General features: G+C 42.7%; 1 protein-coding gene across 6 annotated transcripts in view; it reads right to left on the minus strand.

The window, feature by feature from the left end:
* The window catches only part of LOC110981942 (muscle-specific protein 300 kDa-like), a 160,665-nt gene that overhangs the window by 133,913 nt on the left and 13,661 nt on the right, over positions 1 to 13,091 (minus strand). For all 6 annotated transcript variants that reach the window (XM_087145834.1, XM_087145836.1, XM_087145825.1 and 3 more), the window contains exons 17-35: positions 12,321 to 12,641; positions 11,502 to 11,846; positions 10,907 to 11,050; positions 10,170 to 10,343; positions 9,286 to 9,450; positions 8,833 to 8,988; positions 7,935 to 8,264; positions 7,474 to 7,626; positions 6,914 to 7,078; positions 6,090 to 6,416; positions 5,534 to 5,695; positions 4,775 to 4,939; positions 3,978 to 4,304; positions 3,387 to 3,515; positions 3,036 to 3,200; positions 2,297 to 2,623; positions 1,810 to 1,965; positions 1,282 to 1,446; positions 133 to 459 (exon numbers count right to left, since the gene is read on the minus strand). In XM_087145834.1, coding sequence (XP_087001960.1) covers positions 133 to 459; positions 1,282 to 1,446; positions 1,810 to 1,965; positions 2,297 to 2,623; positions 3,036 to 3,200; positions 3,387 to 3,515; positions 3,978 to 4,304; positions 4,775 to 4,939; positions 5,534 to 5,695; positions 6,090 to 6,416; positions 6,914 to 7,078; positions 7,474 to 7,626; positions 7,935 to 8,264; positions 8,833 to 8,988; positions 9,286 to 9,450; positions 10,170 to 10,343; positions 10,907 to 11,050; positions 11,502 to 11,846; positions 12,321 to 12,641 — 4,203 coding nt within the window. The remainder of the gene's footprint in view (positions 1 to 132; positions 460 to 1,281; positions 1,447 to 1,809; positions 1,966 to 2,296; positions 2,624 to 3,035; positions 3,201 to 3,386; positions 3,516 to 3,977; positions 4,305 to 4,774; positions 4,940 to 5,533; positions 5,696 to 6,089; positions 6,417 to 6,913; positions 7,079 to 7,473; positions 7,627 to 7,934; positions 8,265 to 8,832; positions 8,989 to 9,285; positions 9,451 to 10,169; positions 10,344 to 10,906; positions 11,051 to 11,501; positions 11,847 to 12,320; positions 12,642 to 13,091) is intronic.

Genomic DNA, 13,091 nt, shown 5'->3' on the forward strand with positions numbered 1-13,091 from the left:
AGGCTAAAATCTTTTCACTTGGTGGCCAATGATGAAACATACACCCACAAATACAGACAGTTTTCTGATGCATTTTACTTGTGAGTTGCTGGCTGATTTGGCTTCACACTAAAAACCAAGATGGTCAGGTACCTGGACTTCTTCAAGCTGAGATTTTTTATCAGCCAGGTCCTCTCTGGGCTCTGCTGCATCCTTCAGAGCTGTCTCAGTGTCTATGCACCACTGTCCCATCTCTTCCACACCACCTTCAAAATCAACCCAAGTCTCCAACCGGTCTCCTTGCATAGCTCTGCACTGGTTGATGCTGGGCACCAGCCGATCCCACTGGCTCTGCAGTGACTGGACAGTTGCCAGCAGGGTAGTGTGACCTTCAGCTGTGGTGTATGGATCCAGTGAGTTGAGGGTCTCCATTACCAACTCCAAACGAGACTGGATTTCATCTTGTTTAGCTAAAAGATTCTAGAGGGATCCATGGAAACAGACAAGCAAAGAGAGAATGTTTTACATTTGATTGACCTACAAATTTTAGATTACAAGGTAGAATAAATCACAATTATTACATTAAAAAGTGAATCACCAACCAACATGTACTGCCATACATTAGGGGCACCCCTTCAACAATTTCCAGGGACATTTCTTTCACTTTTTGAAGAAGTATTAAACTACAGCCTGTGTGTAAATGGGGCCCATGACAGAGAAAAGAGAATTTTTCCCTGCAACTTAGGGACATTCAATCTTGCCTGTGTTCCTCCGGTCTGAGCTTTAAGTTGTCTCATTGGGTGGAAGTTGGCAGTATTTGTGGGATTCTTGACTTGAAGCTTGCAAATATCAATGCAAGGATGCAGTCAAACTTGCCAAAGTATGCTTCTGGTGAATACGTAGCGGCTACAAAACAATTACTACAGGTGGGCCAGATGGATAGCCGTTTTATGTAACAATCCGCTCCGAGGGGAACAAACAAGGGTGTGGTTTTTTTTTTTTTTTGGTACTCACCGCATCACCGCATAGGCACACCACAAGACATGAAAGTATATGTACCTTTGACACGGAGCACGCTGAGTACGCGTAACTAATTCATTCCGGCAGGTATGGTCTTAGCGTACATACAGAACGCATGCAAAAACCTCCTTGTAACCCCCTGTCTTACTTTCGCCGATTGATGGTGCACTCGGGGCGGATAACCCACAACATTCAAAGATGAGCAAAGCTCACACTGATTTTGAACATATATAATTAGTCGCAAAAAACAGTACTTATTAACTAATATCTATTGTTTTATACCTCTGCCATCTGTAATTTGTCTTGGCAGATCTTGCGGTCCCCTGAAGGGTCAGAGCAGCCAGCCAGGGTTTCTTCAGCTTGCTGTAAAAATGTCTTGGCCTCCTGTCCTGCTTGGAGGAATTCTTCATTGAGCGTGATGCCTTGAGAACACTGGACTTGGGAATCCTGAGGTAGAGGAATCAAATTCACGAAAATGATCAAAAGATGGGCTCTTTCTTAACTCTATAAGTTCACATTTCCTGGTTATTACCTCTAGCAAAAGGAGAGGAAATAAACAAGACAGAAACTAACAATATGCAGGATTAAATATTTACTTTTGATTCACACATTTTAAGCATTCAAGCTTAAAAGGTTGCTCTCACAAAGGACGGACACAAAACTTACTACAACACAACTTGAGGTTTTCAACTAGCTATATTTTCATCAAGCTTACAACTACAGGGTAAATTCATAAAGAATAATACTAAACGTTTGTTTTTATAAGCACTATTGGTGTCATGGTTCATTCTTCAGTGAGGAGAGACATACCTTTAACTTATCACAGAGTTCTTGATACTCAGTGTTGACAGTCTCTGTGTTAGTTTGAATGGTCGGGTTCCTCACACCAACACTCTGAAGCTCCTGGGTTAGAGGAGACAAAATCTCCACATCTTCTCTATGAGCATCAACCTCCTGGCTGAGCGACTGAGATTAGGTGAATACAACAGTATTTGTTAATGAACTGACTATGAGAGCAATAGTATTTCAGTTCTATACTCTGGCTGTGTCCCTTGCTTACATCTTTTAGGTCTAAAGTATTACTTCGTGTCTTTTGCCTTTGAGAAAGATTTGCATATTTCAGAGGTCAACCAACAGTTTCCAGCAATTTCTTATATTTCACTTTCTGTCTTGACGGAATTGAAGTCCTTAAAACACGTTCTGTCACTTCCATTAGAAACTTTAATTGCAAAAAAAATCAATATTTAGATTTTTAAACTAATAACCTTTGACTGTTTTAAGGCTGTTTTGTTCTTACCTCTAACATGTCCAGCTTCTTCTTTCTTTCATGTAAGTCTGTGCAACGTCTCCTTAGGTCATCTAGTATTGTCCTTGCTTCAACCATCCAATCAGACAGCCTCTTACATCTGTTGTCGTGCTCATCCCATTTCTGTAAGGCTTCCTCCAATTGGTCCTTGACTTGATCTGCCTGATCTGTCAAGGCCCACGATGCCTGCTGGAGGGCAGCAATAGATTTCCGGATGACCTCTTGACCTTGTGTAGCAGTTGAAGGTATTGCGGCAGTTGCAGTGGCAACCGCTTCTTTCAATTTCTGTTTTCCGTCAGGCTGACCCTGCTGAAGCAACTGTGGTTGAGAATATTGCAACTAATGACACTCAGTATTAACATTGCCTATAAACACCAAAATGAATTCAGTACAAGCGAACACTGAAGCAAAACTATTACAGATTTCATTTTTGGTCAGCATGATTTCATGGTAGCCCTGATGGGACAACATCCTCATGATTTTCTGTTGAACTTGAAAAATATCAAGATCCCTCCCAAATTTTGGCACAGGCATAGCTGCAAAAGCTTTCGTATCTATGGATCTTTGCAAATGAACTTCCTTGCAGAAAAGCAAATTTACGCTGAAAATTTTTTTCTGATGCTACTAATGAATTTCTTAACAATGATGTCCCTTTGAGGCCACTATGGCTTTTTGAACTTTACCCACTCAAATGCAATGAACATGATTGTTCTTCTGCTAATGGCTTTACCTTCAGATTGTCCACCTGTTTTTGCAGTTCATCTTTCATCTCTGGTATCCCTGTGTTCTCTTTAAGTGTTCTCTCCATCTGTTCATGCCAGGCCTTGCAATCCTCCATGCTCTGATTGTACAATCTATGATCTGCTACCGCTTTCATTGCTTGCTGGGTGACATCCTGAAATCAAATTGACAGTTTGTTTCAATCAGTCCGCTTGGTTTAACTATGCTGAATTTTACTGAAACACATCAGCCAAAGGTACAAAATAAAGATCTTGGATCCTTGCATGTGTATTTATTGTTACTTGTTCCCTGGCAAGTTTTTCTGTTCAGACCAGCTGTACGAATTTCAACCCAGTGTTACCTCAGCTTCGTCTTTCAGGCCATTGTATCTAGCCGTAAGCTGCTCAGATAGGTTGTCGTTAAACTGATGAGCACCTTGTAGGATATCGGCCAGTGCTGGTTCATGGAGGACAATGTCATCAGTGAGCTCCTGAATAAAAGAACAAGGATGATGAGGAGAGGACTCAGTGAGTCTGGGTGATCCCTGAAACTGAGACTTCAGTTGACTGAAACAGTTGATGATGAGTGATCAGTTTGAGGATCATTTTCGGGAAATTTTCATCTGAGAAATGAATATATATAAATTTTATACAAGAGCTTGTTTGCTATCTCAGGGTGGAGTCATCTCAGACACAAAATCAAGCTATCAAAGCACCTAACAAGTAACAAGCATATGTATCATAATTCCTTGATCACATTCCATCCAATAATCTAAATACCGTACTGACTTAAAGATTCTTACCAGATCAATAATTGAAGGGGATATGTTGTTACATTTTGCCAGGGGGGAATGCACACACATACTACCAGGTAAATTAGCTGGCCTGGACCCATGTAGCTCTTTTTGGACTGTCGCATTGTCACATCGTCTAATGAGATCTTTTAGTCTTACCTCGCATTTCTGTAGCTTTTTCTCCTTTGCTTCAAGATCTGAGCCCAGCTGGGAAGCCTCTACTAACTCCATCTCCGTCTTACTCAGCCATCTTGCAAACTCCTCCCTCTTGTCATCATGCTGGCCTCTCTGCCTCAGCATCTCAGCAATTCTAGACTCTGCTTCAGCAGCTTGGGCCTGCAGGGCATTCCACTGCTCACTGAGCTCTGAGGCACGGTGACTGAGTTTGTGCTGACCGGCCGCTGCAGTGGAGGCAAGGGCTTTGCTGGTGTAGTCATCGAGCTGAGCAAGTTTGGACTGGCCCTCTGGCCACTTGGCTTGGAGTTCCTTTGATCCAAAATTAAAGAAAGAAGTATGAGTCACCCACTTTTAGTTGTTTTACCAAGACACGTGTCTTTCATCTAGTTGTGGTTATCCTTTCATGTACATTAGTTAGTCTAGCATTAGTTACCTTGTTAAAAACTCTGTCGTCATCCCAGAGTTGGCCATCAACCTTCATTCTTGTATTTGTTATCTTAATGAGTCTTTACCCTGGTATTCGTTACCTTATTATAAGCTGTGTCTCCAGCCTAGTACTATGTTACTGTAGGCCATGTTTGTACCGTACTACTGGTTATCTCACAATCAGCTTTCATTATCCTGGTGCTCATTACCTGACAATGCCATGTCTGCAGCCTTGAGTTGGTTTTCTTATTGAAGGAGCTACATTTTACTCTGGTATCGGTTACCTTACCATAAATGGGTCTTTACTCTAATAACTTTTATTTTACTGAAGGCTCCTGGTGTGGTTATCTTACCAGAAGCTGTGCCTTCTTGGCCTGTAATTCTTCCACCTCTGTCGGCAGGCTAGTCGTCTGACTCAGTCCCTCCTCTATGGCTGTGATGATGCCTGACATGTCGTCTGCTGCCTCCTGCCAAGATTCGTGAGTGAGGACTGCTTCTTCCTTCTTCAATTGAATGTCCTGCAAATGAACAAAACAACTGGAGTGAGAGCTTTCCACTTCTTCAAATGGCTGAACACATCGTCATGTATGTTGGAAATCATAATTTCATCAAAACACAGAAGATGTAGTCTTCAAAGATTCATCATCCCTAACCCGCTCCTGATTTTATTATTTTTTTTAATCTTTCCCAATCCAGAAGAATTGAAGTGAGATGCCTACTGAGTGAATTACCTAGAACAAAAACTGTTTCATTTAATAGAACCCCAAAGGACCTGATGGTTATCTTTGCATTTGGAGTGGTTAAGAGCAAAAGATGTCTGGTAAGAAACCCTGCTACTTAAAACTGTCCCCTCATTTCAAAGTTTAATAGGTGATGGTGCTGCTACAGAAATGATCAAATTGTCCATTATAGCCTAATGGATAAAATTGCAATCAATATCTAGTAGGATTTGTTGCTTTCGTGCTAATTAAGTCTGCTGTTCAGGTCAGTTGGAACCAAAATGACAAGTCACCTGGGTATTCCTTGAAGGAGTCAAAACTGTGTGTATTCATCCTATAATTCCGTTGTGTAAGACTGTAAGTTTTAAGAGAATACAGACGTGGCGTGCTTACGTTCAGCTTGTCCAGCAGCTCCTGGTACTGCTCCTGTACACTCTCAGCCTGTGCTTCAACTTGCTGAGTGACATCTGCCACATTGTTGGCAGCCAACAATTCGGCCATCTGATGGAAGTTTTGGATTCTGTCGGACTGGTTCTCCATCTCTGCTTGCAGCAACTGTTGAATGAGGGCACCATTCAGACTGAATGTTCAACATTTTAACAACTCAAAAATTACGAAAGACATCATGTGTACTGTTACAAAGGGCTTGTACAAAAGGCCAACAAAGAAAAGGAAAACTCAAAAAACTATTCCACGGTGTCACTTTTCATAACAGAAAAAAATTGCCTCGATTCAGTTTCCAATCACGCACAGATGTCAGACTGCCAAATACACACCATTGACTCATTACCTCAGCACTAATATTCATTGATGAACAATGTTTTCTTGGGACAGAAACTGAAAAATCAAGCAACATCATATGCCAACAGTGTCAGTGATGGCCCAATGCACCAAAAATCCACAGCCAAAGAGTGTAAGTTTGCTCATCCTTGCAAAAGCAGTTCCCAACCTTGACTTCTTCAAGATGGGAAGCCTTCTCAGGAAGATTCTCTTTCAGCTGGGAAGCCCTGCCAACAGACTCGTCCCACTTCTGCAACCGTTTATCCAGGTCCTCAAGATCGGCCTCGTACTCCTTCCACCTGTGGATTCTTTCCTCCAGCAGGGCCTTGCACTGGTTCAAGCCGGCCACAACTTGGTTCCACTGGCCCTGCAGCAGCTGGATGCGGGCCAGCATGGAGGACTGACCATCAGGAGTGGTCCGAGGTGCCAGGGTGTCCTGGGCCTGGACGGCCAAGTCCAGGTGGGACTGAATCTGAGCCTGTTTGGTTAGCAGACCCTGTTGAAGTGAAATTGGTTTGAAAGAACATGTAGTAATACTTATAAACATTAATCACAGATGGGTTTCTCCATGACTACTCTACATTTGTATTAGTAAAACTTTTATGTTCCACTTCATGGATCTGCAAGAAAGATTTATTTCATAGAAAATCGACAATTCATCTTAAAGACACATTACAGATCGATATATCAAAAAGATTCTGTCTGTGTTTTAAAAACATGCTTCTTCAAGTATCTCTTTAGTGCTCGTTTCTAGGTGTGAGAACAAAATCTCAACCAAAATGGCATGCCTGAATGGTATTTTTTCAGTTTAGGTTCCACTTCTTAAACAACGGCATCAGCACATTCAAGGAATGCCAAAATAAATCTGGACAGGTCATTTGGTACAGCACTTGAGTAACATTCTAGGAGGCTGCATGTCAAAATCTTATTGGTCCTCTTCCTTCATTAATACAGCTTAAATTTTCACTGAGTGTCTCTCCTGTGATGAAATACCTCTGAGGTTTGCAGTTTGTCCTCGCACACATCCCGATTGCCTGAGGGGTCGATGCAGGTATCCAAGGTGTCCTTGGCTTGCTGTAAAAATGTCGCTGCCTCATCAGTGGTCTTGATGAAGCCTTCATGCTGCATGATCCCTTCTTCACACTGGGCCACTGCCTCCTGTTCAGGCCATATGATGTATTATTTTCAACTCCGTCTCTTATAATAAAAATGTCACTCTGATCACACGCAGGGTGAGCTGCATGAGCTTTTCATCATTTTGAGAAACTTTGATTATTCGAAATCTTCTAGCTCTAGGAAGAAGAAATCACTGTTGCCCATCAGACTATTTGCCTTCATTTCTTACTACAAAGCAACTTACAAATCTTGGGCCCTGGCTCAAAAGCACTGGTTAACCATAAAGACAGTAGACTATTTTTCTCATCAGCTGTCTTGCCCTGATGATTACAGCAAACCAGTGAAAATTTGGGAAAACCTCTTGCTGTAACTCAGACACAACAACAGTGGGTGAACAATATAAAGCTGTTGCTGCTACAGAAAGGTTGCCAGTGTACCTTGACTCTTGTTTGAATCTGATCATAATCATCCTGCAGCTTCACAGCTTGCTCTACTGGCTTCTTGGTACCACACCGTGCATGGACCCTCTCTGCCTTGTGATCGACAGTGGTCAGGGTAGGTCTCTCAAAGTCAAGTCTCTCAGCTAAGTCCTGAAGGAAAAAAGCCATCAGAAGGTCAGTGGAGACACTTCACTTGGAAAAACATGTCGAGGAAACCTGATTCAGCAAACATCTTTGTCAAGATTAATACATGTTTCCACTACCCAAAGATGTACCTTAGATCCAGGTAAAAGTTGCATAACCTTTTTAGTACTCCGGTTAGATGTGAGATCCCATACATTTTTTAACGTGTCTGCTTGAAAGAGGTTATCCTGGATGTGAGGAGCTGAAGGTGAGAGATTTATACTTGGATACATGATAACAAAATGGGTTAATGGGAGTTTTCATTTTCACAATACCTGTAGGTTTTTCAGCTGCTTCTTCCTGTCCTCCATGCTGGTGCATGGCGCCAACTCCTCTCCCATCAGCCTCTCAACTTCCTCAAGCTCCGAGCACAACTCTGTGGCCGTCTCCTCAAAGTCACGGCAGTCCAGCAGGCAGGACTCAAGGGCCTTCTCAGCCTCATCTGTAGCCCGGTGCAGCCGGGCTAGGTGGTCCTGCCTGGCCTGAGCCTCCCGGGTGAGCAGTGGTCGCTGAGCGTCAGAGAGCAGAGGCAGGACCTTGTCCAGCTTGGTACTGATCAGCGCCAGCTGGGAGGCATGCTGGGGCAGGGAATGGCTCTTCAGGTCCTGAAACCAGACAGAAATAAAGTGCTTCACATCTGTACACTGTACCTTGTGTTCCATTCAGAAAAAGTAGCTACTGCAAACTTCTTGCTGAACCCAAACTCTTCGATCTTAAAATTCAAATAGGACTAGTGAATCCAAATGGTTTTTCTAAAGTTCTTCAACATACTCTGTTAGAATGTTTGTAATTTCTTCCTGTTCCTACATAGCCTCTAACCTCAAATGGATCTGAGCCTAACTGAGGGTAACTGATACAAACACCAAAGAGGTACTTGCCTAAATCTTGTATTAAATGTTCAAGTATAGTATTTCAAATTGGCAATACCGTAATGAAGTTTTTCATTCTGCAAGTTATCTATTTTAAGTGAATGAAAAATTGAACTTTTTCTACTGTTTTACAGATTTTTCAAGAGAAAAACATCCATTTGCAAAATAAAAGCATAGAAACAAATAAAAGCATAGAAACAGAATACAAGATTGTTTGTACCGAACATTTTGAAAATAAGGTCTGTTTGGAATGCAAACTGCCCTGTAAAATTGTTGAGAACCAAGCATTGTGACAAATACCAACCTTAACATCATTGAGTCTCTTCTCCAGTGTCTCGGGTTCGCCCTGGGTGCTGGCCGAGTTACTCAGCTCATCCAAGTCATAATCAATCTCACCCTCCACCTCTCGGAGTAAGTTGCGGCACTGGAGCAAGAGTGCATCTGTCAGACTCTCATGAATCTGAGGCAGAACAAGGTGCAAACATTAGGCGATTGTATACTTTGCACATTGTTACAAGGGCACTCATAAGCTGAATAATGTTAAAGCAGTTCTCATGTCTAAGTTCACTGTTTGGTTCTATCTACATCATGGTGATTTATGGACCTGTATGTTGAAAACCGGTCCAAAACGAGTGGGTAATTTAAAACACTGTAGTTGAAATCAGAGCTGTTCCAATGGGTTAGGGGTTTCAACACGGCACAGACTTCTTTACATCATAAAGGGGTCTTTCTCAAACTGTGTACACTGTCAGCTTACTTGATGATCGCGGAGCGCAACAGCAGCAAACCTCTTGCCCAGTGCATCCACATCAGCCTGCAGCTGGGTAGCGTTGGACTTGGGGAATTTCTGCAAGAGCATCTGCAGATCATTCACCAGGGTGTCAAAAGCTGGTCTCATGTTGGTCAAATCACTTTGTACAGCCTGAAAGAGGAAATGGAACATTCAATTCAATTCATTGAGAATTACTTTCATTACAAATTGCATCAGCAGTAACAGTGTCAAATTTTATATTAGAAAACTACAGTTGAGAGAGTTATTTCATGCATATGAAACTTGTGGACGAGAGATTTCAGTAAAGCCAAATGCCCTGAACAGGATCTCACATTTGCATATACCTAGTATTTAACTCACGAGTCACTTGTGCCTCCCAAAACCTCCCCACTCTTTACTCTCTGTACTATCCAAACCTGTCCCAGCACTCTACGGTACAACAGATTCATGATGAAGCAAACAAAATGTAATTCAAATGGCATCTCTCTATCCAGCATTCTGCAACACTGAACTGATCTTTTGAAATGGTTTGATTGTTGAAATCAGATGACTAATAAGTCAAAATGCTTGGCCATGCGGTGTACAGGGTTTACAACTTGTGTGTTCTGGTAAGAACAACTTCCCTGTTATCTAGATTAGGTCAGTAAGATTTGAAACTTTGTATGGTGGAGGCTAGACTGAGAGCGGGTTTGCGGGTATGCCGGGTGGATTTGACTTCTTCCAAGAGAAGGGTGGTTCTGGGAAGAATTAATGAATGTGATTTCAACGTTTTGACCAGAAAGCTCTGGTCAAAAAAATCACACGTCTGAAACAGCAAATCTACATATGAAGACCTTTCATGTCACTGAGATGTGTCTGCAGTTCATTACCTGACACTCGGTGATTTCATCAATGATACCATCCTCAGAGAGACTCAGGTCTGAGCAGCGGGTCAGCCTGTCCTCCAACTCTTCCAACCCAGATGTCAGCTCCTGCAGTCGAGCTCTGAGGTTGTCCCTCTGGCTGGTGAACTCTCCTAAGCTGCTCTCGGCACTCAAAGCCAGCTGAAATAGAACAGAGAAAAAACCTGGCACTGTTAACAAAGTTCATCTGGATTGTTTATATGGGGCTGCTTGGGTGAATACACAACCTGGCAAAGTAATAACCTCGCAAATTTTCAAAATAATATTAATTCAGCTTTGCATGAGGGATGTTATTTTTATATCAGGTATTGACCATGGACTGATGTAAGTAATCATATTGTATTCCCAGTGAGGTCCGAGAGCTGCTAATGTCTCAAGCTTGCTCGGGTGGGATTTGAACCCATGACTTACAACTTCACCTCATGTGCTGGTGTTTCCACTAGTATACAGGGAGTTGTGGGTTCAAATCCATCTGAAAGGCTTGTAATTTTTCATAAACATAGTGTGAACATACATGCCGATGTATAAGCAAACCTAGAATAAACTTAAGCAAATTTTGCCAAGCAAAAATCAGCCGGGAACCACTCATGATCAAGTTGCAATGTACAACGTTTTGGATTGGCAACCCACTGCCACTCAGCAGAACTGTTCCCAGATAAGCAGATTGAGTCCTTACAAGACGAAGACAATAACTTCTTGCTTACCTGCTTAGCTTGGGTGATATTAGCCTCCACTCTCTGGACAGCCTCTTCTGCCACTGGTATGGCTGCACCAGGGTTCAGTGACCTCAACTCCTGCACAGTTGTTGCTAGAAGGGTGAGCTCAGCTTCACGGCTAGACACATCAGTCTGTGGATACAGGTATTAAAGAAACGAAAGGTTGAATGAACTAGATGGATACAAAAGATAGAGTTAACATGGCTGTCACAGTCTCCCATGCAGGGTGGGGCAAAAGGGCAGGGAATCTTTTGAGTCATTCCGCTCCAAGCAAACGCGTGCCAAAGATCAACTTGACGAGCCATTGGTGTCTGAATGGTTTTACGTGTCTTTTTTAAAGAAATGTCATTTCAGGCATTATCTTCCTCTCCAGTAAGCCTTGAGATTCTCTCAAATCCAACTTTATGATACCTTTGCAGGATTTAGGAAGGAAGGGACCTACCAGTGCCGCTATACACAGGGCTTAATGCTCCCTGTAAGATCATGTACAAAGAATGCTCCATTGGTTTCCCACAAAGTCATGGGTTTGGAGATATCAATCAGGTTTCTGACTAAGGAGCCTACGGAGTTAAGAGTGACAGACCTTGAATTGATCCAGCCTGGCCTTGGTCCTCCCCTCGTCCTCCATCTTGGCTGGCACCTGCTCCAGCTCCGTCACCTCAGCACCCAGCCAGGAGGCCAGGGCCTCCTCCTGGGCTTGCACCGCCTCCCACAGCTCCAGCTGCCTCCTCAGACTGGCCATCCGCTCCTGGATAACCGTCGAGGAGGATGCGAGGGACGATGGTATGGAGGAGGCTTCCTGGATGAAGGAAGGCGGGTCAACAGGTAAGCCGGTCGGTAGCATCTTGAGGAGGGATGTCACATTCTTGACAACGGATTGCAGATGCTGGGCTTGGTCTTGAAGGGGTGAGAGCTCCTCGCTTGCAACCTGGTTGATGCATTGTTTGAAAAATATTTAGATGTAAAATTATGACAAGACCAACTCAAGACCAACAAAGACCTCCAGCAGTGTTGTATTCAAGCCCATCACAAGTCTTTTCACAAGTCCCTTCACAAGATCTGTCATAAAGTAACAAAGTGAAAAATGACAAAAGAATACTTTTGTCAAAGCTCATTTGAATAGCTTGTGAATTGGCTCTAGACTGAATAACTTGTGATGGACTTGAATACAACACTGACCTCCAGTCTGAATTCCAAGCACAAGCTTTTAAAATGAACTGCAACAAACACATTCCTTAATCACTCTTCACCATAGTATTTGTGACTAGTCTTATGAGTAGTCTTATGACTGTCCTTGTGTCTTGTCTCAACTACAATTGATTTAAAGGGAGCGTTGGTCTTCCATTTGTTGTTGTTATTGTTTCTACTTGATACTAAAGGGCTAACGGACCAATCTCAATACCTGGTGCTGCTGGAGCAGTTCTTCTGCCTCCTCCTTGCTGCTGCATTTGATTGGCTGCTCGGTGACCATGGAAACCTTTCCCAAGGATTCCAGAATGGGTCTCTGGCACTGGTCAAGCTCTTGCCACTGATTGAGCGCTGTTACAAGTGTCTTCATGGTAGAGTCTATCCTGTGACGTATGCTAAAGGAGTGGCTGTATACGGCATCAAGAGAGGCTTGGATTTCATCCTGCTGGGCTGGGTTCACTTTCTGAATATGCTTCCCAAGACTCTTGAAATAGTCCATGTTGGGCTCCTCTTGGTGAAACTGTGCATGGCAGGCCTGTGGGTTGTATTTAATCAGAGGATGCTGTTGTTAAACAAAGACTTTAACCAGGCATGCGACTTGGGCTCTGACCAAAAAAAACAAGGAAATGTCCATCTCTACAAGACTTTGTTCAGTGTTTTTCAATTTTCAATGGCACGAGTGTGAAGTGAAAAACAAGGATATCAGCTAATCCCAGGAAAAGTTGCACACTCGTTTAAAAGGTTGATCTATAGTTCTGTCACACTGAGTCTGTGCAAGTTGTGAATATGATCTGAAATCTAGATAATGTTAAATTAAGGGAGTGTGCACTGGTTAAAGAATAAGCAAAAAGGGGAACTGAATTAATTCGTTGAATGATTGGCAACGACAAACACATGTCAGTTGACAACAACTAAGAACACTGTTGCTTTTATGGATATAGAAAACACTTTTCTAATCTTTTCAAGTTTCAAATGAAGTTGGATA

The sequence above is a fragment of the Acanthaster planci genome, linkage group LG01 (genome assembly GCF_054643075.1).
Source record: "Acanthaster planci isolate LZ-2023a linkage group LG01, COTS_SCS, whole genome shotgun sequence".
Classification (NCBI taxonomy): domain Eukaryota; kingdom Metazoa; phylum Echinodermata; class Asteroidea; order Valvatida; family Acanthasteridae; genus Acanthaster; species Acanthaster planci.